Here is a 25,589-nt window from a genome sequence, read left to right on the forward strand (position 1 = left end):
GCCATCAAGGGAGTACCCACACAAAAAATTTTGTCATGCCTTCCTTTCCCTACTTTCTTTTTATTGCTTTTGCTTTATTGGGTTAATAAAGGTATTCTGTGTTATTAAAATATCTTAGTCTTGTCTATGATAAATGTTATTTGCGCACCACTTGAAACGAGGAGTGGAAACAACCGACACAAGCGTCAACTTTCAACTGCTTTTGTTGGTAGGAAGTCGAGTGGTTTTATACATACATGTGACGAAACATGAAAAACATAAAATATGCATGTGTAATCAACAGTACTGACTTGTACCTGTGCATTTGCTATAGGAAGATAGCCGGGTAAATTCTAAATAATAAGTAAGACTCGAGACACACACATCGATGGCTAAGTCATCAACTTCGTTGCAAGTAGTAATGTGTTTTTCTTAAACCAGAGGCACTAGAATAGAGTCATAACAATGTGAGGTATACACCCCGATAGGGCGCACACCTGTAAAATGTATGTTGTAGCAAGACTGTACTGGAGAGTAGTGGTATGACAGTTATGACATTTTTTTAACGCCCATGAACAGCTGCCTCACCTGTGAAACATCACAACATGACACAGTTAGTCCCAAGAAAGAAGCTACTGCCATGTGGAGGAGTGACTTTTGCAGTGTCCTTTGTCTCGGCAGGTTGGTACTAAGCAGCGGAATGGGTCATCGTGTGTGCTACACCGAGCAGTCCCGTGCGAATTTCTCTATTCACACCGCGTACTAAGCGGTGTCAGGTGCTACTGCACTTTTAGTAATTCAGTCTAAAAGGCATGCACTGCGGTAGGGACCACAAAAGGAACTACAGCAGCACCCATCTCATGGTGATTGTCGACAGTAATGTGTTAGCATTGAATCAGTATAGCGACACAACATATTGCCGTCATCGAAACGAGCTATGCGAGGCGTGGTACTGCAATGGGATGCCTCTTTCGTGCTTCCGTAAGAACACTCGGTGTCATCTAGAGCTGCTGCTAGGAAGCCCGTGCATGGCCTCCGAAATGCGTGGCGAATGCATGGTGGTGCATGCGAACACTGTGCCACCTAGTGGCACTGCCGAGAAGTCCGCGCGTGGCCTCCGAGATGAGGAGTGTGGCGCACCGGTGCCTGTGAACGCTGAGAATTGGTCATTGGTCCTTTGCTTGGCCGCACACTCAGTGGCACATATTCGGTGGACCGAGTTGGCGAGAGAGGTTCATTGAAGAGGGGTACATATACAGGGTGTCCCAACAATCATTCACCAAGATTTAAAAATGTGCAAATACCACGTATCTGAACTGGACCAAGGTAGTGTTGTTTGCCGTTGCTTGGAGATACTTGGATTATTTTTTGCCTTCCGCCTAATTATGTAATTAGTCTTAATTAATCAACTTCTCAAATAATATAATAGATGAAAAGTGGCAATGAGAAAATTGTAGACCAACACGAAAAGCTCGTGGCACAGCTTTCTGTTGCTCGGTATGTTCTACATAAAAGTGTTCTTCCGAGTGTGAAAGAAGCCCGTGAATACACGCAAAGTGCCTCGAGCGGCCAGTCGTGCGGCAATTTTGCGTGTATTTGTGGGCTTCTTTCACACTCGGAAGAACACTTTTATGTACCAAGTATTGAGCAATATTGTCACGTAGTAGTGACGCTGAAGTAAACAGTCGTAAAACTGTGTATGACGAGACTGATTCTTTATTGGGCGAACCTGTGCCCACAAAAGCAAGCTGCACTCGAAGCACAACGAAAGCGGCGAACACAGTCGGCGGTCGTCGAAATCTGATCAGCGGCGAAGCGCGTCGGCTTTTATACCTTAGTCATCGAAGGTTCCAAATTAATCCCTGATGCCTGCGTGTCTTCCAGAAAGTTCTAGACAATTCGCGTCGGTAATACAATCAGATAACATAAGCGTCGGTGAAAACAGGGAACAGAAAGAAGCATCGACAATGTTCTAGAAACTTCCGATACAGGCGCGTCATGCGCCAAGCGATAACGTTTAACATTTGTTAGCTGGTGGAAAGCGGCCACCGGTGAAAGATAAACATGTATACGTGTCAATACCCTCCCATTAAAAAGCATCGTCCCGATACTACAAACACGAAAGCGAAAACAAAACCACGCGTAATAAATAAAAAAAACAATAACAAAGTAACAAAGTACCTAACATCGTCAGCGGGCGTAGAAAGGCTTAAGACGCACCACATGGATGACTTCAGCTCGTGCCCGGCGCCGCTGTGATTGCGAAATGCCGTCTGGCACGACCTCATAGTCCAGTGCGCCAATACGTCGGATTATCTTATATGGTCCGAAATAGTGACGTAACAGTTTCTCGCTAAGTCCCCGTCGGCGTATCGGAGTCCAGACCCAAACACGGTCGCCGGGCTGGTACTCGACGTAGCGTCGTCGAAGATTGTAGTGGCGGCTGTCGGTCCTCTGCTGGTTCTTGATGCGCAGGCGGGCGAGCTGTCGACCTTCTTCGGCACGCAGCAAATAAGTGGCAACGTCGAGATTTTCTTCGTCAGCAACGTCCGGTAGCATGACGTCAAGCGTCGTTGCCGGGTTCCTTCCGTAGACCAGGTTGAACGGCGCCATGTGCGTCGTTTCTTGCACGGCCGTGTTGTATGCGAAGGTCACGTACGGAAGGATGCCGTCCCACGTCTTGTGTTCGACGTCGACGTACATTGCCAGCATGTCGGCGATGTTCTTATTTAGGCACTCGGTGAGGCCATCCTGTAGATTTACAGATGGGGGGACTGTAGAAAAAAAGCTATACATCAACAGCTTGATGAGTCTACAATCCCTGTTTCTGCAGGGAGGCAGCATAGTAGTAGTGACGTAGCATGTCACGTAGAAGTGACGCTGAAGTAAACAGTCGTAAAACTGTGTATGACGAGACTGATTCTTTATTGGGCGAACCTGTGCCCACAAAAGCAAGCTACACTCGAAGCACAACGAAAGCGGCGAACACAGTCGACGGTCGTCGAAATCTGATCAGCGACGAAGCGCGTTGGGTTTTATACCTAAGTCATCGAAGGTTCCAAATTAATCCCTTATGCCTGCGTGTCTTCCAGAAAGTTCTAGACAATTCGCGTCGGTCATACAATCAGATAACATAAGCGTCGCTGAAAACAGGCAATGGAAAGAAGCATCGATAACGTTCTAGAAACTTCCGATACAGGCGCGTCCTGCGCCGAGCGATAACGTTTAACATTTGTTAGCCAGTGGAAAGCGCCCACCGGTGAAAGATAAACATGTATACGTGTCAATATGAAGCTGTATCGGGAGTTTTTCATGTTGCTCTACAATTTTCTCATTGACATGCTTCATCTAATTATAATGTTTCAGAATTTGATTAACTAATTAAGACTAATTATGTAATTGGGCGGAATGCAAAAAATAATCTGAGTATCTCCAAGCGACGGAAAACAACACTACTTTGGTTCTGTCCAGCTACGTGGCAGTTGCATATTTTTAGATCTTGGTGCATGATAGTTGGGACACCCTGTATTCACATTGCCACATACTACTCAGTGACCTAAGTTGGTCCAACGCTTGGCTTCGAGCACTGACCCCTCAGCAGAGCAGCCCAATGCGCTACCGCTTCTACCATGGACTATCCGGTGACCTAGGTAGGTGGGAAAGCGTTTACATACATGCATATATACGTACGTATGTAGCCCCCAGACTATGTGAAGTATGTACCCTAGGAATTCTAATGCATTAAATATTTTCAAATAAGTGGTACTTCAAATAAATCAATTTAAATACAACAAGGAATTACTGGAGTTTGGAAAGTGACCCTATAATGCAGAATTTATTTGGGAATTGGGAAAGTGACAAACTCATGTGATGCACTGTGTGTGCCCAGGGCGTACACCACTTCCAGCTGTGCGGGCCCCAGTCGCCCTGGTACCATACACGGGTGCGGCCGAGGACGCAGCACTTCCTGGAGCAGGTGTCCCAGCTGTATGAACTGCACATCTGCACTTTTGGGGCGAGGCCTTATGCACACGCCATCGCTGCCCTGCTGGACCCCGATGGGCGCTACTTCTCGCACCGGATCCTCTCACGGGACGAGTGCTTCAATCCCACATCCAAGACAGGCAATTTAAGGTAGGGTGCACTTTACGTCTTTATCTATTTATTCGCAGTTGAACTTTGTTACAACAGAGACAGATCTGACTGGAAAATGCCTCGTTATATTTTATATTTGTCATAAACATGCTCATTGCCTGCTGATATCAGCAAGTGAAGTTCTGCACTTCATTATGCAGTCAACGGTCAATTTTTCAAACTCCCTCCGGATCATAAAAGCATCCGAAATATCAGGCAGTCGGAAAAACATTAATGCATGCAGGAAGTGCACCGCTTTACACATATTTCCTGGATGGAGAAGTTCAAGGACGAAGTAGCAGACCTCTGCAACTCTGCCAATGAATCGATGATGAAATAATTACAGAAATAACGACGAAGAAATGTTGACCACAGGTGTTGCGATCAAATTAGCCGGCACCATTTTCAACTGGTGTCTTCAAAGCAAGTCAGAATGCTGCCTTTTGCTGCCCTATTGGCTCCACAAATTGATCGATTCACTCTTTATGGTGCTCCTATTGCACACGATAATGTCTGTTTGAATATTTTTCTGGAAGCACTTTGCAAAGCAACCCTGTTTCGTTGCAGTTGATAATGTTCTCAGGAGCGAGCTGCTGCAACGAAGGCTTTCCATTGTGATACTGCGCGACGGCTGAATTGTTGACAGCGCCGCTTTCGCCACACATCTTCTTGAAGCCAAAATCATTCCGGTTTTTTAAACTTCTCAGCCACTCATAACTGAACTTAAAGCCTTGTATTTCCCACTACAGTGTTCTTTTATTTTTTCTTTCCTTTTACTTTATATTTTTTTCCCAGCAAAATGATGGTGCGCATTGGTATTATATAACGGAATTTATCGGCAAGGTATATCCCTTAAACAATGTTCATTTGAAGCGCGAGAGCCTTGTACTTTTGTTTCAAGATGCAAACCAAGACTGGCATTTTCTTGGCAATCATTGCACTTAACCACATGCTCGGAACTTCCTCAGGCTTGGGGTAGACATCCTGACTGACATGCTTTTTTTTGAGCCCTGGTAGATTTTCCGGCTGACTTCCGAGATTTCCAGCTTAGTTTCCATGGAAATACAAGATTGTCTGCCTGGAAATGACGTACTCTTTGCTCACCTCGGCTTTTAACCGGTGTAGTAAATACACACAGCTACATTGCTCCAGTTTTTTTCGAAAAAAGTTAGTTTATTACGCGAGTATGTATGGTGTTGTTCTAAAGGCAGCGCACTTGTTGACACATGAATGAACACGAAATCACACAAATGTGAGCTTGATTTGGAACCTAATTCTAAAAAATTTTAGATTTTGCAAAGTGCTTTCAATTCTTTAACGTTCATTCATAGAGCCAAATGCATTGGCAACCTCACACAAATGCAATGAATGCAATGACTCACCCGATTTAATTACAGTCAAACCTCATTAATACGTACCCGCCTTATCTGTAATTGCGGTTTAAGCCTAGTCGCGAAGATTCCTCCACCCAGCCCCCATTGAACCCCATGCAGTGATTCCACCCCTGCGCCAACTGCGCCAAAGTGCGCCAATTGGGATTTACTGCGCCATCCTGATACAATCGACGAAAATTGCGCCTAACTGCGCCAAACAGTCTCGGATTTGACGGCGTCTATCGCCAATTGCACCAACGGGGAATTAAAACGTTCAACGTGACGATAGGGCGAGCCTTAGTTGCAACCTTAGCTGCAAACAGGAGACGAGAAAGCTCTAGCGCGTACGTCCCAATTAAGGTCACTGGAACCTGGAAAGTACCGCAGCCCTTTTCTCTAATTAGCCGCCGCGCCGCCGATTGGTCAGTTGCCGTCAGGTGATCACTTTCCACTATAGATGGCGGATCTAAGCCGCGCCGGAGGAGATAAGCAGACAGACATCGCTCGTACACGCCGCGTGTACGAGTCATCAACGAGGTCAGATTTTGCATTTTCTATAATTTAGTGTATCTGTAACTTTCGTAGACTTAAAACAAAACGAAAGGAAATGCCCGGGTGCTGCACGTTCGGGTGCAGCAACCGCCGGGAGTCCGGGAAAGCGCTTTTCGCGATACCAGTTAAGCGGAAAGAGCCACAGCAAGCACCGTGCTATCTCTGGCTGCACCGGATGAAGAGCGACAAGTTCGCTCCCACTTGCTGAACTTGTTCATATCGCAAAGCTGAGAAGCTCCTTGCGGTATATCATCGAACTCCCTAAATACCATAATGTGATGGAAAAGCTTCTTCGCGCATTTGCTTTGAAGACTGCGGTTTGCCTTGAGTAAACAAAGCGAGGAGATGCTCAGAAATATGCAGAACCGAGCAAAATGTGGCTCGAAGAGCGACGGAATACGGGCGGCTGTGTAAAAAATAACAAAGTGTAGTGAGAAGATCGATCGACCTGTCAATGTTGAAAATTAAAATATAGATTTTCTCGGTGTGTTGTTCAAAACAACACAAACATGACCTGGATAATTCTGTTTTAGCATCCCTTTTCTTGTAGTGCAGTCAGGGACCGTTTATTTTAGTAGAAATAGATCTGTATGAAACATTTCGTGCGCGGTTAAATCAGTAGCCACGTTGGAAAGCAAGAATGTAACAATAACGATTTTGTGGCAGCGCTTGATACCTAGTCATACGAAAAAAAAAAAAACTCCTGTGTGACACACGAGCATCGGGATCGCTTTGCATTTAGAACTGGTGGCGCACAATTGAATGCTTCACTTTCCGAGTGCAGTAGCCGACCGATTTTCCGGACTTCGCGGGGACTGCAAAATCGAGCAGTCCGAAAAACCAAACAGTCCGAGAAACTCCCCCCCCCCCCGAGAAAGAATGTTATGAGGCTTAGAGCGGGCTTAAGAAAAATGTCGCACTTTAGCCCAAAAGGCGGAGCATCGATTGCGATAGCCAATTAATAGACACCGGTACGAAGTGAGGGTGTTAGTTTTATCGGCCGTATAAAGTTGTAAATAGGAAGTGGATATTCGCTCGGCAGCCGGCCGAACGGCGCGAGCGGAAGCTGGCCGGCAGTGTCTCCTAATTGGCTTGCTGCGGTCACGTGATTAGTGCCGGCATGCTGCACGAGAATGCGCTTTGCCGGCAGTTTTCTTTCGCAAGCTGCCGTCGAGCGAACAGTGCCGGCATAATTATTTGCCGGCTGTTTACGGCATATCCTCCGTCAAGTGAAGAGTGAGTGCCGGCATTTTGCACTAGGAGCTATTATTTACCGGCAGCTTGGTTTAGAGTGCTGGCCTTTTGCGCTAGGATAATTATTTGCCGGCAGCTTGGTTTAACTATAGGTCAAATTCTAGGTCTACTTTAAACGCGCTGTGACGGCACAATTAAGTAACCTGGTCATGCTCTCACTGGCAGTTGTCCTTCGCGAGCTGCCGTCGAGCGAAGGGTGCCGGCATTTTGTGCTAGGATAATTATTTGCCGGCTGCTTGGTTTAGCCACGTCATATCCTCCGTCAAGTGAAGAGTGCCGGCGTTGTGTGCCAGGATAATTATTTGCCGGCAGCTTGGTTTAGCTAGGGCATATTCTAGCTCAATTGAAAACATGCTGTGATATGGGACAAATGGCCTGGTTGTGCATTTACAGGCATACAGTGTCCTTTCGCTATGTGTGTAGTGCCGGCATTTCGTACTTGTTCAGGGGACTCCAAACCTACTAGATAAATTGCTGTGATACACCCAAACCACAAAACAGCACTATTCCAGGTGTTATGTTCCTTCTCAGCTTTGCAATGCTGCTGGAAAGCTATGGTAGGTTACTCATGCACAGTTCCAATGCATCAAATATGTTACTAGTTCAGTGAATCATTCTATTTAGTCCAATTTGTCATACAGCAACAGGAGCAACGATAAAAGCTGCCATGAATCAGCCCACAGTTATAAATTTGTCATGAATACAGATGTGTTTGGTAAATTCAAATGCTAACTAGCCATGATGGTGTTGAGACACCCCTGCTAGCTTCGGCAAGGGTCTCTATCGACGGTTGACGCCTCACATAGGCTTTCTCTATGGATGCTCATCTGAAAAGTGAATGGTGTGCAGCCGAACAATCGTCCTGAGGATGGGAACTGCCACATTCGCCACCATTTGCAGACGATCGAGCACGCGGTGGTCGCGCCTGCACGAAATCGTCGTCTTCGGACGATGCCATCTTCACGGTGTTTGATGTTGGCGTAATCAGGCGTAGTTAACGTGGATTTCCGTCGTTCATAAATGCGTCCGCGGTTCGAATGGACCCGCAGGAAAACACGTTTCCCCGTGCAGCGTGCCGGCACTAATCACGTGACCGCAGCAAGCCAATGAGGAGACACGGCCGGCAAGCTTCCGCTCACACTGTTCGGCCGGCTGCCGGGCGAATATCCACTCCCTTGTAAATATGCGCTTACTAACTAAATAAGCACGGTGTCACGCGCGCACATGTTACATAAACACATCTCGCTCGATGACCGCAGGCATATTGACCTTCGCGCTGTCTATTCTCTCACTTCAACGCGAACGTCAAAAAAAAAAAAAAAAGCGGCGCATACGAAGCTAGTGGCACTCGGCGCACGCCCTTTGTACCCATCGCAGATCGCGGGCGCACACTTCGGCCACATAGCAGATCGCTTTCAAGATACGGTGCCTGCGCGGCAGCTCCTTCGGCAGCCGCAAGAGCAGAATGCAACTCCCCACCGTCTCCGCCGCCTTCTCCCCGTGCCCCCCGAGCGAAGTCCGCGCACGCCTCCGGCCGCCTTCCTCTCTCGCGTGCGTGAGAATAAATTGCGGTTGCTGGCTGACCCTCGCAAGCTTTCACCCGCACACAGCGTACGGACCGAACAAAAAAACAAAAAACAAAAATAAAAGCAAGTGCAGCTTTTTAGAACGTTTTGTCGGCCAAGGAAGAACGGGCATGGCCTCGGAGACGAGGAAATAGCGTGTGTCTACTGATCTTGAAGGCTATACAGGGGGGCACTGGAAGCCAAGCCAGCGGAAAATCCAACATGGCGGCCTCCAAGATCAGGTAGCGTGGCTTGGAGCGAGCGATTTAGTCCGGAAAATTGAACATTGCCACCTAGATTCGTCCGAAAAATCGCTCGCGAAAATGCATCAGCTCTATGGTAATCCTGCCGGTACATCGATGAAGTCCGGAATATCCAACAAGTCCGAATTTTTGGAGTCAGAAAAATCCGTCGGCTACTGTACTTGTAATTTACATCGTATCTAGCTAAACGAAATGCAGTTTTGTTTGTGGATTTCACGGGGCCCACTGCGGCAGCCATTGTGCTATTCTTCACTGTAGCAAGCCTAGAAAACCCGAGGAAGAGCTGCTCGTCTTTTCCGCGCAGTGTTGCCTGTGCTCGCTCCGGCGGTTGCAGTACTTTCCAAGTTCCAGGTTCCAGTGACTTTAGCAGTGCCGCGCACGGCGCCGACGCGGCGTCTGCCTTGCAAGGCGGCTCGACGGCAAAGTGCGGTTTCTTCCGAGGCTCGCGGCTTCAAGGTTAATTGGCGATTCATCGGCGGACGTTATCTACTCCGGAAACGCAGCTAGTAGCTTGTTTGAAGCGGAGCATGACGTGGTTATAATAACTGCGTGCCGCCAATGTGTCCATGATTTCTGTTTCTGGATATTACCGATGACATCTGGGAAAACTAGCAATATACTAAATGATATCAATTTGTGTCTGTGTGTGTCGCATGCACACAAGTGCATTTTTTTTCTCCACGAGATCTGCAATAGATGGAAATGTTTACGAAGCTTCTCGTGAGAACATAAGAATTATTCAGGTATTTGAATGTAAATTGCAACTCGCTTTTTTGAAATACTTCAGGATGTGAAAAATAAGCTGCTCCAAAATGCCAAAATTGCCTGCTCCAAAGTGCTCCAAAATGAAATTTCTGATGCTCCAAAAATTGCTCCAAATCATAAGTCCGCAGTAGCATCACTGCCCATGTATTGGCTGATCGCTTAAGCCGTAGTCACTCATTGCCGACCAAACAGTTAGTGCGTACTATTTTTGTTTCTTATCTACATGCACAGGCACAAAATCGGCAAAATCTCATGTGCGCAGACATTCAATTGCTGAGTTACGACGCCCGGACGACAGTCGCGAGCGATAGGGAACTTAAAACATGCCTTAGAAGAACTTTCTGTGGGCCTAGTTGGTGCATACATGTTTGCGCTCTAAAAAGTTTATCATTGAAGCATGGCCATCATGACGTATTTCCTGCTCATACAGCTGTTGCCGATAGCCGCGCACGAAAGCATGGCCTTTGAGATTTGCTCCCGGTAGCACAAAGAAGCCGCCGGTAGGAGGTGCGAATTCGCTCTCGCCGTCGAATTCAAGTAGTAACCACACAGAAGCACATTTTATTGCAAAGTGCATTTCTGCCGTCACCTTGGACGTCGCTTTGAGGTTCCGTATAATCATAGTCCAAACATGGCTACATCGTCGCTGCGCACCGTACGCTGTATGTGCGAGTGAAAGCTTGCGAGGGTCCGCTGACTCAATGTCGCACGCGCGAGGGAGAAAGGCGGGGCCATGGAGGAAGGACAAAAAACTCCATGGGCGGGGCAGAAACGCGCTTCTGTTGCACGCGAGGCACGGCGGGGAATGCGAGAAAGGGAGCGGTTTACTTCAGCGGCAGCCGCGCAGGCTCGCTGTCTTGAAAGCAATCTGTGGCGTGGAAAAAGTGCGCGCCCCCGCAATCCTAACCTTCAAAGCGATCTGCAGACAAAGTGCAACTAGTGCCAGTAGCTTCATATGTGCTGTGCTTTCGACGCCTAATTCGCGTTGAAGCGAAAGGCAGCACGCTCACTGCTGCAGCCGCGCCTCCTCACTCCAGTGTTTTGAGAGTGAATTTCCGCAGCCATCGAGTGAGATGTGTTCATGTTTACCTGCGCACGCGTTACACTGTGCTTGTTAATTTAGTTAGTAAGCGGGGCCTCGTGGACAAACTGGCTTGCGGCCTTATCGAGTTCGAAGATGCCATCGATGCTGTCGTCGCAGCAAGGCCGCCACAGCGGCTATTGAAGATTACCGATTTTTTGCTGCCTACCCGCAGATAAAACCTGTCTGAGTGTGTGTGTTTGAGAGCATCGTGACATAGTTCTTTTCCGGCCGGTAAGTAGCCGCTAAACTGGCATTGGCGGTTAATTCGTGCATAGTTAAGTGTGTATCTAAACGTCGTTCCCGGCCAACTTGATATTAACAAAGTTTGACTGTATGTATTTTGTTGAAATATAGGCATGCTGAGTTTATGTTCATATTAGGGACTCCATTGACCCGTTGAAGGGCCCCTCACCATGCCCCATTTAAGAGGTTGGTTATACTGGGTGCGCGAGGTATTTGAGAACACTATTCCTTATAGCCATAGGCACCAGCAGGCTCATCATATCTATCTAGGCGTGCGGCTTCTTGTTGGTTGACCCCTTATCATTCATACTGCGCAGTTTGTTCAAAGATGGAAGCTTACAGGTTGACACAGGAAATGGAACGCCATGCATTCGTCGTCGCCCTAGCCACACACCACAGGGACTTGGAAATTGCCACCTTTCTGAACGTAGCGAAGTCTTTCATTTACAAGGTGCGGACAGAACTGATGTGTTCTGGTGGTGACGTGGCATCTGTGGCAAATAGGAAAAAGCACAGTGAGCAGTCAGACGTCTTCAGAACCCTTGATTTTCTACGGCGGCTGCAAGTCATCGTGAGTGACGACCCAGGAAAGTCAATGCGGGGCCATTGCAAAGGGGCACCAAGTCGCAGAGTCGACCGTCAGGCTTGCTGTGCATGAGGACTTCAGGTAACATTCTTATGTCATGAGGAGGGGGCAGTTCATGCCCGATAAAACTCTGGAGAATCGTCTGCTGCGGTCCACACGCTTGCTAACCAGCTGAAGAGAGCTGAGGAGCCTGGAATGCTCTTTTTTTTTTTTTTTCAGATGAAAAGAACTTTGACCAAAATCAAAAAGTTGAACCGCCATAACGGCAGGTGGCTTTGCGCAAGCGCTGATGAGGGTGCCTACAGTTATGCACACAAAATTTCCTTCGTCTGTAATGCTGTTAGCCCTCATCAATGACGAGGGTAACGCCATGCCCCCACACTTTTTTGTGCAGAAGGACTCCGCGTTAATGCTGTCGCGTACATGGAGGTGCTTGCCACCCTTGTAAAGCCCTGGATAGAGACTGTTTTGAAAGGAAGACCTGATGTCTTTCAGCAAGATTCGGCTCCCGCCCTCACCACCTGTGTCACCCAGGAGTGGCTGGCTGCCAACTTCTATGACCACGTCACTCCCAACTTGTGGCCTCCTAGTTCTCCAGATTTAAATCCGCTCAACTGCTATGTCTGGGGCGTCGTTGAGAGAGAGGCCAACAAACAGCCACATACAGTATAGACCACTTATAACGTAACCGCTTATAGTGCAGCAACGGATATAGTGCAGTCTTTTCAAACTCCCGTTAATTTTTCCATAGCACTCCATGTATACACGTGTCGCTTATAGTGCAGTTGCGGGAAACGAAATACCGGTTGGAGTGCGGCTGCCTGGGAGTACGGAAGTCAGCGGAGACGGCGAACGCTCCCTTCAAACGGGCGCCCCAAGGAGTGCTCGAGGAAGAAAGAGAGACGAAGTGGAAGAGAAGGGCACGTGGTGCGAACGAACAGCCAGTGAGGCTGAAATCAGAATCTTGAGTGCGAGTCGTGAAATATCACGGCGCACATAGCGAGCGAGTGCCACGAAACTGCCAACGCCGGCCAGTGCTCGCTTCACGATAACGGCAGTAAACGAAACTTAGGGAGCGGGCGACGCCGGCACGGCACGGCGAAGGGGGCGCACGCGGAGACCGTTGAATGTGAGCGAGGAGGGCAGCAGGAAAGCGGATTTCATCTCAACAACTCCGCTGTTTCGGTGTCTCCGCTCGCCTTCCCTCGTAGCTCCCTCACTTTCGACTGTCACCGTGCGCGCCCGCCGCCGTGTAGGCGCCGCCGCTCCAGCCAGCCCGGCGCCAGCTCCCCGAAGTTTAGTTTTCTGCCGTTATCGGGAAGCGGGCGTTTGCCGGCGTGGGCAGTTTCGTTGGCTGGCCTGGGACAGCGCCGCTGCTTCCATCTGCGCTGTAGCCGCAGCGTGCAAGGTCGACACGTGACTAGAAAGTAGAGGAAGCTTAAAGGAGAAAGAAGGTTTCACTGCCATTTTCTACGCGTGGCTATGGTAGCGTGGCTGAGACGTCGGCACATACACGCATGTTCCGGCGCAACGCAGAATAGGCGACCTTACCATTTGAGAGAGGGTGAAATTTCCGCTGCATTTTTTCTCTTTTTTTTCTTTCTTTCTTTTTTTCTTTGTTTTGTTCGCGTGCGACATTGAGGGGTCTCTCCGAAGCTTTTACTCTATGGCGGTGCCGGAGCAATGCCGGTCGGAGGCGCCGCCGCGTGATTAGGTTCAAAATTAACGAGATTCGACTGTAAATTCAATGCAAACGTTCTAGCTGCATTCCTCGACTGTCACATACGCGTGGCAGCTCGGTGCACATGTTTTGCATATGTGCGGGACTTGAAAACTGTTGCTTTGGTTATTGTGCGTTACCGCTTATAGTGCGGATATTCGTGACTCCGGGGACTTACGTTATAAGCGGCCTACACTGTAATACAAAAGACTTGCTGAAGGCTGCCATTGCTGACTCAATAGCCAACATCTCTAAGGATCACCTGATCCGTGCATGCAGCCGTTTCTGAAGCCGAATTGAACCGGTTATTGCTGCGGATGGTGGATTCATTGAGTAATTGTGGAAATAAACCATAAGAGAACTATTTCTCAAAGTTTTGGGAAAATATGTCTGTTTTTGCTGGAGATATTCTTCTCTGCCTGGGAGCCAACACTGTGTTCTCAAATAGCTCTTGCACCCTGTACACTGGAAGCTATAAAGCGCTAAGGAGTGTTCTACCTAAATAATTTTTCAATGTGATTTATTATTGGAGGAGATAGAAGAAATTAACTGTCCCGTTACCATCCCGCCAGGAGGCGAGTGTCACTGCCAACGGACATATATAAAGCCAGCAGGCAGTGAGGCCAAGGGGAGCATAGGAGTAATTGGCTGTGGCTGAAATTGAAATGTGGAAAATAATGATGAAGTGGGAAAATGAATGTAGACAAAAAAGATAAGTTGTCGCCGGTAGGAACCACCATAGCTGGGGTCTCGAATATGGCAGCCTTGACGCCATTAGGTAGCCTACTAGGGTTTCTTTAGCCACATGCTAGTTCCTAAGTTCACATGTTACATGACAACATCAGGCAAAAAAATTTACGGTAGAACTCATCTCGAAATGTCGATGCTAATGCAATAAGCATTGAGACCTGTGTTTTATCGCAATTTTTTATTGCATATAAAGTTTAGCTTTGCAGTTTCCCCCTAAAATACAGAGGGGCTTTTCCTTCTTTATGGCAGGTGGGTTATCATATGGTCAATCTGCGCGATAGACAGAAGCATAGAAAGTTTAGCTTTGCAGTTTCCCCCTAAAATACAGAGGGGCTTTTCCTTCTTTATGGCAGGTGGGTTATCATATGGTCAATCTGCGCGATAGACAGAAGCATAGAAAGTTTAGCTTTGCAGTTTCCCCCTAAAATACAGAGGGGCTTTTCCTTCTTTATGGCAGGTGGGTTATCATATGGCCAATCTTCGCGATAGACGGAAGCATGGACCATGCATCAAGTGACTCGACAACCGCTCCGCACGTAGCACATGTGGTAGGGCAGAAGCGCTCGCTGGGACAATGTCTGCAATCAGGTCGGCTGGGGCAGTTTGCTTGCGGCGCACTCGGCGCTCCTCTTGCGCCGACAAAGTGAAGTGCTCACTTGCGCCGCATCGAGCGCGCAACAAGCACGATGTGCTGCATGGCATTGCGCAGGTCTATACGTCGAATATACTGAATATTTGCAAAATCGAATAGTAGATATTGAATTCACAAATCGAGCGAATTGAATTACGAAGTACTACACAAAAGTTCCGGTAAATTAAAAACCACGGGCCAACTGAGTCTAGTACACATTCCCGCCTCTAGATGTGGCTAGCAGTATGCCTTGCGGATCATTGTGCTGAATGACTTGCATCTAAGAAGAAGTATTGTTTTGCAACGCAATGTTTCACTGATTTGGCGCATTTCTTAGCAACCAATATGGCATATTTCAAGGAGCAAAGGATTTGCATCAAGTTTTGTTTTAAACTTGGCAAAACTGCAGCAGAAACTCATTGTATGCTAGAGGACGCTCTTGGAGTGAACGCCATGAGCCAATGTAGGATTTTTTTGTGGCTTAAACGCTTTAAAGAGGATCGAATGTGTGTTGACGACGATGAACGTTCTGGACACCCGTCAACGAGCACAATCCCGGAAACGATAGCGAAAGTTCGTAAGGCTATCCTTGGAACTCTGCGACATTGGAAAAAGGATCTCTGCGACATTGTAGGACAATCATACGGCACAGTTCACCAAATTTTGCCAGATGTTTCGAACATGAGGCGCATTTCTGCAAAATTTGTGCCAAGACTGCTCAGTGACAAACATCGTGTTTCTGTCTGTACGGAACTGAAGCAACAAGTCAGAGACAATCTCACATTCCTCTCCAGTGTAATAACCGGGAATGAGACATCGGTTGATGGCGACGACCCTGAAACAAAACAGCAGTCGTCGCAATGGAAATAGCCAAATTCCCCGCGGCCACAAAACCAGTTAGTTCGTGGCAAGGTGAAGTCCATGCACATAGTTTTTTTTTTTGACCTACATAAAATTGTTCACAAGGAATTCGTACCTCCTGGACAAACCATTAATAGCAAGCTTTACTGTGACGGTTTGAGGCGCTTAAGAGAGAGCATTCGTCGCAAATGTCCGGAGAAGTGGAAGAAGAACTGGATTCTTCATCACGACAATGTGCCTGCTCACACATCACTCGTTGTTTGACAGTTGCTGACTTCAAAACAAATCACAGTACTTCCGCACCCATCCTATTCGCCTGACCTTGCCCCTTGTGACTTTTTTTTGTTCCCACAGTTGAAGTTGAGGTTGAAAGGACGTCTGTTTCACACTGTTGAAAAACGCAGGCGCGCCTCAACACACTGTTGCCTGGAGAGTTCCACGAATGCATGGAATCGTGGCAGAAACGCTGGGATCGGTGTATACATGCTCAAGGGGACTACATTGAACGAGACAGTGCTGATTAGGCGTTATGGTGAACACATTTTTTTTACGACTGAATTCCCGGAACTTTTGGGTAGCACCTTGTATATGTTCGATCACTGTTTGATTTGATTCGGTGATGTCTGAGTATTCGCACATGCCTAATCATTAGCTTTTTCTTCTGCATATTAATCTTCAACCTTACACTTTGTCTATATGCATCATGACATTTTCCTGAACAATGGATGTAGTCGACTGTTGGCATCATAAGTACAATATTATTAGGCGGGCATGTGTTGCTGTTGCTTTGGTAGCAGTGTTAATAAAGTTTTCAACACAGGAAGCACTGCTCGTGCAAAAGCGGTAATGTGACAAGAGTGATAATTCTGTCAAAGCAGTCAGCAGCAAACAAAATAAAACTATGCGCACTTGGCATTTCTGAATGCGTTTCCTATTTTTTCATTTCAGAGCACTGTTCCCTTGTGGAGACTCCATGGTGTGCATCATAGATGACCGCGAGGACGTGTGGAACTTCGCGCCCAACATGGTGCCGGTGAAGCCGTACCTGTTCTTCGACAAGACGGGCGACATAAATGCACCGCCATGTGCTCAGCACGAATCCACGTGTTTCCCTACAGCGGTATGGGCAGTTGACATACTGAGTGTTTCTATGAAAACGTTGATATTAAAAATAGCTATTTTGAAATAAAAGAACGGCACCTTTGGAGAAATGTCGTCAGTGATGACAATTGTAATTAGTTGTTAATTAACAAAAAGTCTTATTTACTTTTAAACATTTAATTTCAGCAGGCTCACCATAAACGAGCTCTCTTACAAGTAATATCAACTTTCGTATCTGGAAAAATGCAATTATGCGCCAAATTGGGGCACAATGAAATGCGACTATCAAAGTGCACAAAACTAAAACTGGGAGGCTGCAGCACGCATGTTGCTGCGCTTCCTCAGGTGACATTTTGCCTACGTCACAGCTAGCATGTTGCAGCACCCTGCTCCTCGCTGGCATGCTATGACAGCTTGGTTGTCTTTGGCCTTTGACCAAGACCAACCAAGCATGTTGTGTGCACATATAGGAGGGCGTAGGAGTCAGTGGTGTTGGTTGAGTGTAGACGTGGCTGCTTGACTGCAGCGATTAAATATTGCGGCCAGTTTGGAGTGTTTCCGGAAGGGGAGAGGGGGTGCTGGATAGGAGTTCTTAACTGCCGCATCGTATGTGTTAGTTGCAGCATTGCACTGCCTGATTTTGACCATGTGTTACTGAATGATAGTTAACATTTAGTGTGAACTAGAAAAAAATCAAGAACAGCTTCTTATGATTTACAGTCGGCTTCCAATAATTCGATGGTGACGGGATGGACGAAGCTGATTGAATGATCCGGCGGGTTGAATTAAACAAAAGGCAGAAAAAACGGCGAAGCATGCCGCTTTTAATTCACTTGGCAGTATTTGCTTCTAAAGTTCGCTTCGCCACATTACAGCCCTGTCATGCGGTGATGCATACCAAACGTGGAACGGTGGCGCTGTTATGGGACATAGCACGTGTTCCTTAAAGGGGCCCTGAAACACTCCTCGGGCTTGGCGAAATAGCATAGTCTTCGGGTAGCTTATACTGCTGTGAACATCGCAGCCAAGTTTTGCTGTCGTACGCGGTGCATGGAGCTCGCAAGCGGAGCGCGAAGTCACCTTTCTCTCAAACGATCTCATTTCAATTTGTTTCAACGGAAGCCATGCTCCTCACTCTTTTCTGTGTGCTTTATTTTGTAATAAAGCACATTCCAATATGTGGCTGCGATTGGTCGCTGTGGTCGGCTACATCGCGGCCGCTGCAGCGTGCCACCACGAGTCCGCTGGCTAAGCGCACTGCTGCTCGCTGAAGACAACTGTATTTGGCTTACATTTAGCACATCATAGGCACTAAAATCGGAAGTCATGGTGTCTATGTTAACATCCAAAATGAAATTTGAACTGCGCACCACGGTGACATTTCGAAGGCGGAGCGTTGCGGCCCCGCCCCACTCCGCCGCAACCTTCACAGTGCAAGGCATTGAAGAAGGAAGGGAAGCACAGCGAAGGCCATGTTTGAATGCTAATAACTCAGCTTCTGCTAAACGCATTCAAGTACTTTTTGCAACAAAGTATGTCTGAAATAGCATATTTTCACTTCAAATGTCTTTCACAACTTCGATAAATGGTTCAGGGCCCTTTTAATTTACACTCATACGTGCGCTGTTCTGGTCACAGTGTGACCACCAAGACACCTAATAAGTTTACTGGCAGGCTTACAGAGCTTTAGATAGATCCCCGCTTTTTTTTTGGCTTCGAACGTTTCCTCGACTTTTGGAGTTTTATCATGTTACCGCCTTTCTTTTCACTAGTTCTCCCAAAACACAGATAATTTTTCTCCACTTCTCAGTGCATGTGCACGTGTATAATTAAGAAATGCGTACTAGGCCCCGTTAACAGTCTTATATATGAAACACGCATGGCGGGTAAAATGAGGGCTCAAATTGTCACAGCAACTTCAGAAACAGCTCTGAATGGCTGCCAGTATGCTCATTAGGCGTATAGGTGCTCGTACTGTGATCGGAGATGGCGCGTGCGTGCCTGTATAATTGAGGAACGCGTACGTTGCTCGTGACACTGGCCACTTTCTATTTTTCGTATGCTTCACTGCATATCACAGCTGTATTGCGGCAAAGCCGACCAGACGAGTTCAATTTATCCGATGAAGGCCAATTTTGAGATTGAAATAACGGAACTGCTGGCCCATAAAAATGTAAGAGTGCCAGCCAGGACCTTCGGTCGGGATCAAATTAACCAGAGTCGAATTAACGGAAGTCTATTGTATAGGACATTCTTGCTTTATAAAATGAGATATGAAATGCGTTGGTTTGTGTGGGAATTTTAGTAGTACAGGTCTCGGTCGCAAATGTCGTCAGACACATTTTTTAAAACTTATGTGACTTATTCTAAGGAAATAACTTTGTGGCTACAATTGTAGACACAGTGCTGCATAGGTATATTGTTTCAGGTATAGAGATGTATATTTGTATTCTTGAGTGGACTTGCATATACATAGGGTTGTTTGTTTTCGCGTAAAACCCGATTTTACCCAATTTTTACACTTCGAACATGTTTCAGGAGAATCGGGTTAAACCCAATGTCTCCCCGAATTCCTAAACCCCATACCAACCTACTTTTTTTACGCTGCACAGAGTGTGGTGCACACGAGCTAGCTACCCTGCCTCAGGACAACGAAGTTAGATCCTGTTGGCTAAAGTAAACTCCAGTGACCGATAGACTTCGTTTCACAAGCTGCGTGCAGCACTGTGGACGCTACACGGCTCTCAACCAACTGCCCAACGAGCGCACCTAACTCTGAGCTAGTAACTCACCGGGTTGCTCACTGCGTCACAGTGTTGTGCCTAGTCAACGGAAGTTGTAATGTCAAGAGAACTATATTCCCATTTAGTACAATTACCTGGCACCCACGTTTGAGATTGAAAATTCAGAAAAAGTTGTGGTTATTTTTTACCGGCTAATAAATTACCGGAAAACTCAAGCTTTTGGCACCAACATTCAGTATATTGCCTAAGTAGTAGTAGTAGTAGTAGTTGTAGTTCGTTGTATGAAAAACAAAACGAGAAAAGAAATGAAAGGCCGCTGGAATCGTAACTGTGTCACTTTCTGGTGGACACCTGAACTGTCCTGCATGCATGAGAAAAATACAGGCTAAGATATAAGATTGGGGAGAGGGGCGTTACCATAAACCAGACACAAGGAAGATGGGAAAAAGTGAGGAAGGAATATACCTATAAATGTGTGACTACAAATATTAGAAAACAAAGGGAGTGATCAAAATACGAAAAAATATGTGCGCAACAGCAAGTGTGTCATTCTTGGAAACTGCACAGTTAAAGACGGGACAAAGCGTAAGAAATTTGACAAGGACAGGCGCATGTGAAAAACATAGCTACCACCGCCAAACCTATCGCATTAAACATCTTCACCTATCTGCTGACTGGGCCAAGCCTTGTCAAATTTCTTGTGCTTGTGCTGTCTTTAACTACACAGTTTTCAAGAATGCATCAATACCAACTTGCCCAGCTGTCCATACCGTTGAAACTATATCATTCAGCCACACAGTGTTATATGCGATGCCAGACCTGTCTCCTCCAGGAATGTTGCCACTGTGCCCTCAGTTTCCTCTTTGGATACCCTATCATGCTAAGCATCTTCACGTATCTGCTTGACAGCACATGGAGCGTAGTGCCGTTGGAAGCGTACTGCATGCTTTCAGTAGGCAATACTCCAAGTTGTGGGATCAGTCTGAGTGTGCAAATGAAAGTACAGTAAAAATTTGTTACTTTGACCGTTGTTAAATCGGATAATTCGGACTCGTACTCTGGTCCCCAGCAGGCGTGTGCATTATTTAATGGAATCAAACTTGTTAATTCCTATGTAGTATGTGGCTGCACACAAGTTAATTTGGACATCTCACGGAGTTCGACGCGTGCCGCAAATGTACGACGCAAAATAGCAAAAGCGGCACTAGTGCTGGCGCTCCGTAGACACAGTGCGAAGGAGGTGTCGATGCGTTCGCTGCCACGAGCTCTAATGAGTCACGAGACATTGAGAATTGATGGTGCTTTGGAACAACCAGTGTCTGTTCTGTCCTTTTCAGGAAGACATTGCAGGGGCTCCCAGAAGAGAAAAGTCAAAAGAAAGTAACGGCACAACCGAGATGTCCGAGGCAGCAGGAGGGGACACTCTTGCCTTAAGGTGTGACGAAGGCACTGCTGAGGACTCGGCTCACCAGGAAGACTCTCCGAGCCAATGCGACAACCCTGACGCTAGTTATGGCTCCGCCAGTAAAATACTCGCAGAGCCATCAGGTGGTCAAGACCAGAAGCCAGACGTCACAGAAGATGCAGACACACCAGCCAAAGAGTGTAAGGAAGCCACAGCCGATGGCAGGGTCCGGAAGGAAGATGCGGAAAAGCCAAAGGAAAGTAACGGCACAGAGTTCAATCCCCTGTCTATTGCATCTGGAGAACCGCCCGATGGCACCGACCAGAAGTCAGACAGTGCAGAAGAGGCCAAAGACACTGAGGCTCCTGGCAGCAAAGAAACTGCTGACAATGGCAAAGCTGAGGACAATGTGACAAACATGCAAAGCATCCCTGGTGGTGAAGGGCCTGTTCCTTCATCCGTACCATCCAACGAAGAGCTGGATAGGAACAGCCAGGAGAAACTAGTCGTGACAGATGATGCCACTTGTGCCACAGAGTCGTCTGCTGCCACGGCTGATGACTTGGCTGCCAAGGAAAACACAACGGGAGATGACTCTGCGAACAAGGAAGACGCAACGGCAAAGTCAAGAGGTAGCCCCAGCATAGGGCCTGATTCTCCAGCCGCTAAGACTCCGGAGCGACCTGGTAGCGCCGATGAAGGTTCGGGAGACCAGAGTCCCGAGAAGCAGCGTGACGAAGAAGAGGATGCGGACGACTACCTCCTGTATCTGGAAGAGATACTGCGAACTATCCACTGTGCCTACTATGCCATCTATGACCAGATGACCACTGAGGAAGGGGGCCGCATTCCAGACCTCAAGCATGTCGTTCCCTACGTGCGGCGCAAGGTTCTCAAGGGAGTCAACATCGTGTTCTCAGGAGTGGTTCCCATGAATCAGGTGAGTTCCTGTATGATCAGGTGTTAATCGGCAAGTTTGTATGGTTGCTGCTGACTAAGTTCACACAGAGTGAAACAGAGCACTTTGTTAGCACAGCATTACCATTATTGCGCCTATTGAAGTGCTGCATATTTCAGAGGAGCCTTTTGTGCTATCATCTTTCACAAAATGCACTGTCTACTAGTTTCGCAAAATCATTTTATTGCTGTTTTATCTTATGTACAACGAAAAGATTCACTTTGTCCCTTTTAGTTGCAAGTTCTAACCTTTAAAAACATATACAGTTAAACCTGGATATAATGAAATGGACAAATTCCCGAAAAACTTCGTTACAAAGTGGATTTCATTATATGGAGGTTCAGCACGAAAATTCGAAAAAGAAACGCTTACCGTATTTACTCTATTCTAACGCGCCCTCAATTGTAACGCGCACCCGTTTTCTGTGACCAAAAGAGGAAAAAAAATCCTTTACAGTACCGCATATCTCATGCTTTCATACAGAAATACGACTATCACTCAAGATTTACTCCCAATACACTAAAGTTGCGATGAAGAAAGAAGTCCCAGTTTTGTCCGAAAGGCGAAGCATCGATTGCAACAGTAAATTAGCAGACAGCTATACGAAGTAAGGATAGTAGTTTTATTGGCCGTATAAACTTGTAAACATTCGCTGTTTAACTAAATTAGTAAACTAATGCCTAAGCACACGTACTACAGCACATGGTCAAAGCTACGGGAGCTAGGCTCGAAGTGCGTAGGAGGCGGTCATATTGAAATGCCAATGGCGATCTGGCCAGCTGCAGCAAGCGGTGGGATCAGGTTTGAATGAAGGGAGGGGGAAAGGAAAGATCGCCGGGTCAAGGGATGCAGGCCCGCCTCGCGCATGCTCGTACGCACGCACACGTGCGCTCGCTCTCGCCTCGCAGTCGCCGTGAATTCGAGCGCGCCAAGAGCGATGCCGCCACTTTGCATTCCGTCGTGGCGGAGAAGGTGCTTCCGGTTGCTGCTCGCGCAAAAATGACAAAATTTGGGGCAAAATCTCTAGGTTGCCGGCAGGGAAAATTAGTTATTTGAAGGGGGTCTCCCGCTGCCACTTCGTTACATAGAGGTCTCAAATACATGTGCTTCTACGGAGTAATGGCGGGGAATAGAAAAAATTTGTTATATCCAGGAATTCTTTATATGGAGGTAGGTTCGTTATACAGTCACCGACCGTTTATTCGGACGCTGAAAATTCGGACATGCTCGTTTATTCGGACACCTTTGCGGCACCGCCACTCGTCCCATTGAAGTAATGTATAACCACGACCGATAGTTCGGACGCCCTACAGCGCGCCGTTCGATTTTTCGGACTCCGGCGGCCTGGTCAGATGCGGCGTCGAACGCCACGATACGGTCACGACAAGCTGGCCGCTGATGATGGTGATGGTGGTCCTGCCCTTTGTATCGGGTTGCTGTAGTTGGCTCTGTCCAAACTGGCGTGACCACATAACAAAGAAAAAGTAGGGAAAGGAAAAAAACCACTGAAACATCCTTTCGTGAACTTCAGAAACAAAAAGAAATGTTCGCACAGTCATCGGCGCAGCGCTCCATGCTGCCACCAAAACTCGAGGCGTTTCTTGGTCACCTCCGCGGCCCCACCCTCCTCCGTCTTGAAACCAAGTGCGGTAGGCAGCGCCTGTGTGCGGGTTGGAAAGATGCCACCGCACTCCAGGACCACGTGACACAGTGTCTCGTCCGACTCTCCACAGAGGGCGCACGTTGTGGAAACCCCCTCGGTGAAGCGCTCTCTCCAAATGCGTGTGCGCAGCACACCCGCTTTTGCCTCCGCCAGCAGTGCACTTCCCTTCGAGTTGTCATAGCAGCACTCGGTGCGGATTTCTAGCTTCTCACTCCGATACAACTCGAGGGATGACTTTTGTTCTGCGGCTTTCCGCCACGCAGCTGCCTCTCTCTGTCGCACCTGAAGTCGTGTTCCCCTGCTCATTGGGTCCCTCGGCTTCTGCGCCGCATCCTCTAGACAGATCGTCGGTAACCCAAAATGCCGACGCAGTGCAGCCGTTCTTCTCATCCATTTCGTCGACTTCTCAGCGAAGATGGTGTGAACCATCACCGGTCGTGCGACATTCTCCCCTGGAAGCCTCAGTAGCTGATTCTCGTATGTCGCCTTTGCCACCGCCTCTCTCGCCGTGAAGGAGGACCATCCCATCTCTTCCTGTATCGCCTCCACTGGTGTGAGCCTGCGCACTCCCGGTGCCAGCCTGCCTATCTCTCTCTGGCGCCTCTCCAGGAATTCCCACACTCCCGAGGAGAGGCATAGCACGGCGTTAGCGTAGGTAAGCCCCTTCACTGCTACCATCTTCCACAGCGCTCGCATCACCTCGTACCTACTATACGACCACAAGGACCTCTGGCACAGAACTCCCTTATTCCTGGCTGCTTTGCCTCTCATCTCTCTCTCATATGCCGAGAGATAGTCTGGGCTCGTTGTCAGTCTGATGCCTAGGTATTTTGTGCTGGTGCTCCTGAGGATTGGGCTGCCCTGTTGTATCGGGCTGCGCATCTTGTGCCCCCCAAACCAACACCACACACTTTGTGGCGCTGAACCTCAGTCGCAGTCGCGTCATTTCCCTGCCACCGTCTCTGCACCAGCTGCCCGCTTTCCCTGTGCCTGAAAGTGAAACCACAATCCAAGGCCTCGAGACGTTGGACCACCCCTGAAACATATACCATAAACAGGAGTGGGGACAGCGGACAACCCTGCCGGAGGCCTCGAGGCATTTCTACTTGTTCAGTCTTATGGCCATTCCACTCCACCTCTGCCACCGCATCGCTGTAGATTGCCTGGAGCAGTCGACGTTTACATTTTGCTAGGTTGCCAGCACTGAAAGGGCGCGCTTGCTATGGTTGAATTGCTGGTGTCTAAATCCACGGAGCACCTACAAGTTACAGTTGCCGATCTCGAAGGCTATACTTTTGTTGGCTGCACCTATTGGTTGTCGTGCTTCGGATTTAGCCAGCCCAGTATCCATTGACTGTATACCGCGACCAAACAGCAGGCCAGGCCATGCCAAGCCAGTGTGCTTGGAAGTCGGTGCTCGGCCTTTGCGTTGTCAATTGCAACGCCTCCTAAATAGACAATGCCTGGAACGTCGCTCTTTTTCCTCCCTGCTGTGTGTTGTGACCAGGTGCCGTGCAAGAGCGCTCGCCTACCTACCGCCTGGTCACGTGACACCATTGGCGTAGCCAATGGCGTAACGGGAGCAGCCGGCAGCGCGCTGTCCGCCGGTGGAGAGCGCGAGCTCCCGCCGGCGTCCCTGGAAAAAAATGAACGCCGGTGTAGGTTTCAGCGCCGCTGACGCCGTGCGTAAATTTGCAGCTCTCCAGCAAATTTTTGTACTAAAACAAACTGACCAGCGACAAAAAGCCCCGTAAGGTGACTCGCATGATCTCAGAACAGCGATAAAGAAACCACTTGAGTGTCATCGTCTGCATATAGCAGTGGTGACCACGCGCGGTCGGCAAGGTGTCGTCTGCTCGCGACAAGCCAGCTGCTCGGCTCCCAGCCGTCGCGCGCCGGCATTGTCTTTATAGGATGCGTTGTCAGTTGTTACGTGACCTAGGCCTTGTCAACAGCTA

General features: G+C 47.9%; 1 protein-coding gene across 1 annotated transcript in view; it reads left to right on the forward strand.

Moving 5' to 3' along the window:
- The window catches only part of LOC119453754 (RNA polymerase II subunit A C-terminal domain phosphatase), a 99,706-nt gene that overhangs the window by 10,089 nt on the left and 64,028 nt on the right, over positions 1 to 25,589 (forward strand). Inside the window, exons 5-7 of the mRNA XM_037715812.2 lie at positions 3,869 to 4,113; positions 16,709 to 16,880; positions 20,943 to 21,950. Of these exons, the coding sequence (XP_037571740.1) occupies positions 3,869 to 4,113; positions 16,709 to 16,880; positions 20,943 to 21,950 (1,425 nt within the window). The remainder of the gene's footprint in view (positions 1 to 3,868; positions 4,114 to 16,708; positions 16,881 to 20,942; positions 21,951 to 25,589) is intronic.

Source organism: Dermacentor silvarum, chromosome 5 (genome assembly GCF_013339745.2).
Source record: "Dermacentor silvarum isolate Dsil-2018 chromosome 5, BIME_Dsil_1.4, whole genome shotgun sequence".
NCBI classification, from domain to species: domain Eukaryota; kingdom Metazoa; phylum Arthropoda; class Arachnida; order Ixodida; family Ixodidae; genus Dermacentor; species Dermacentor silvarum.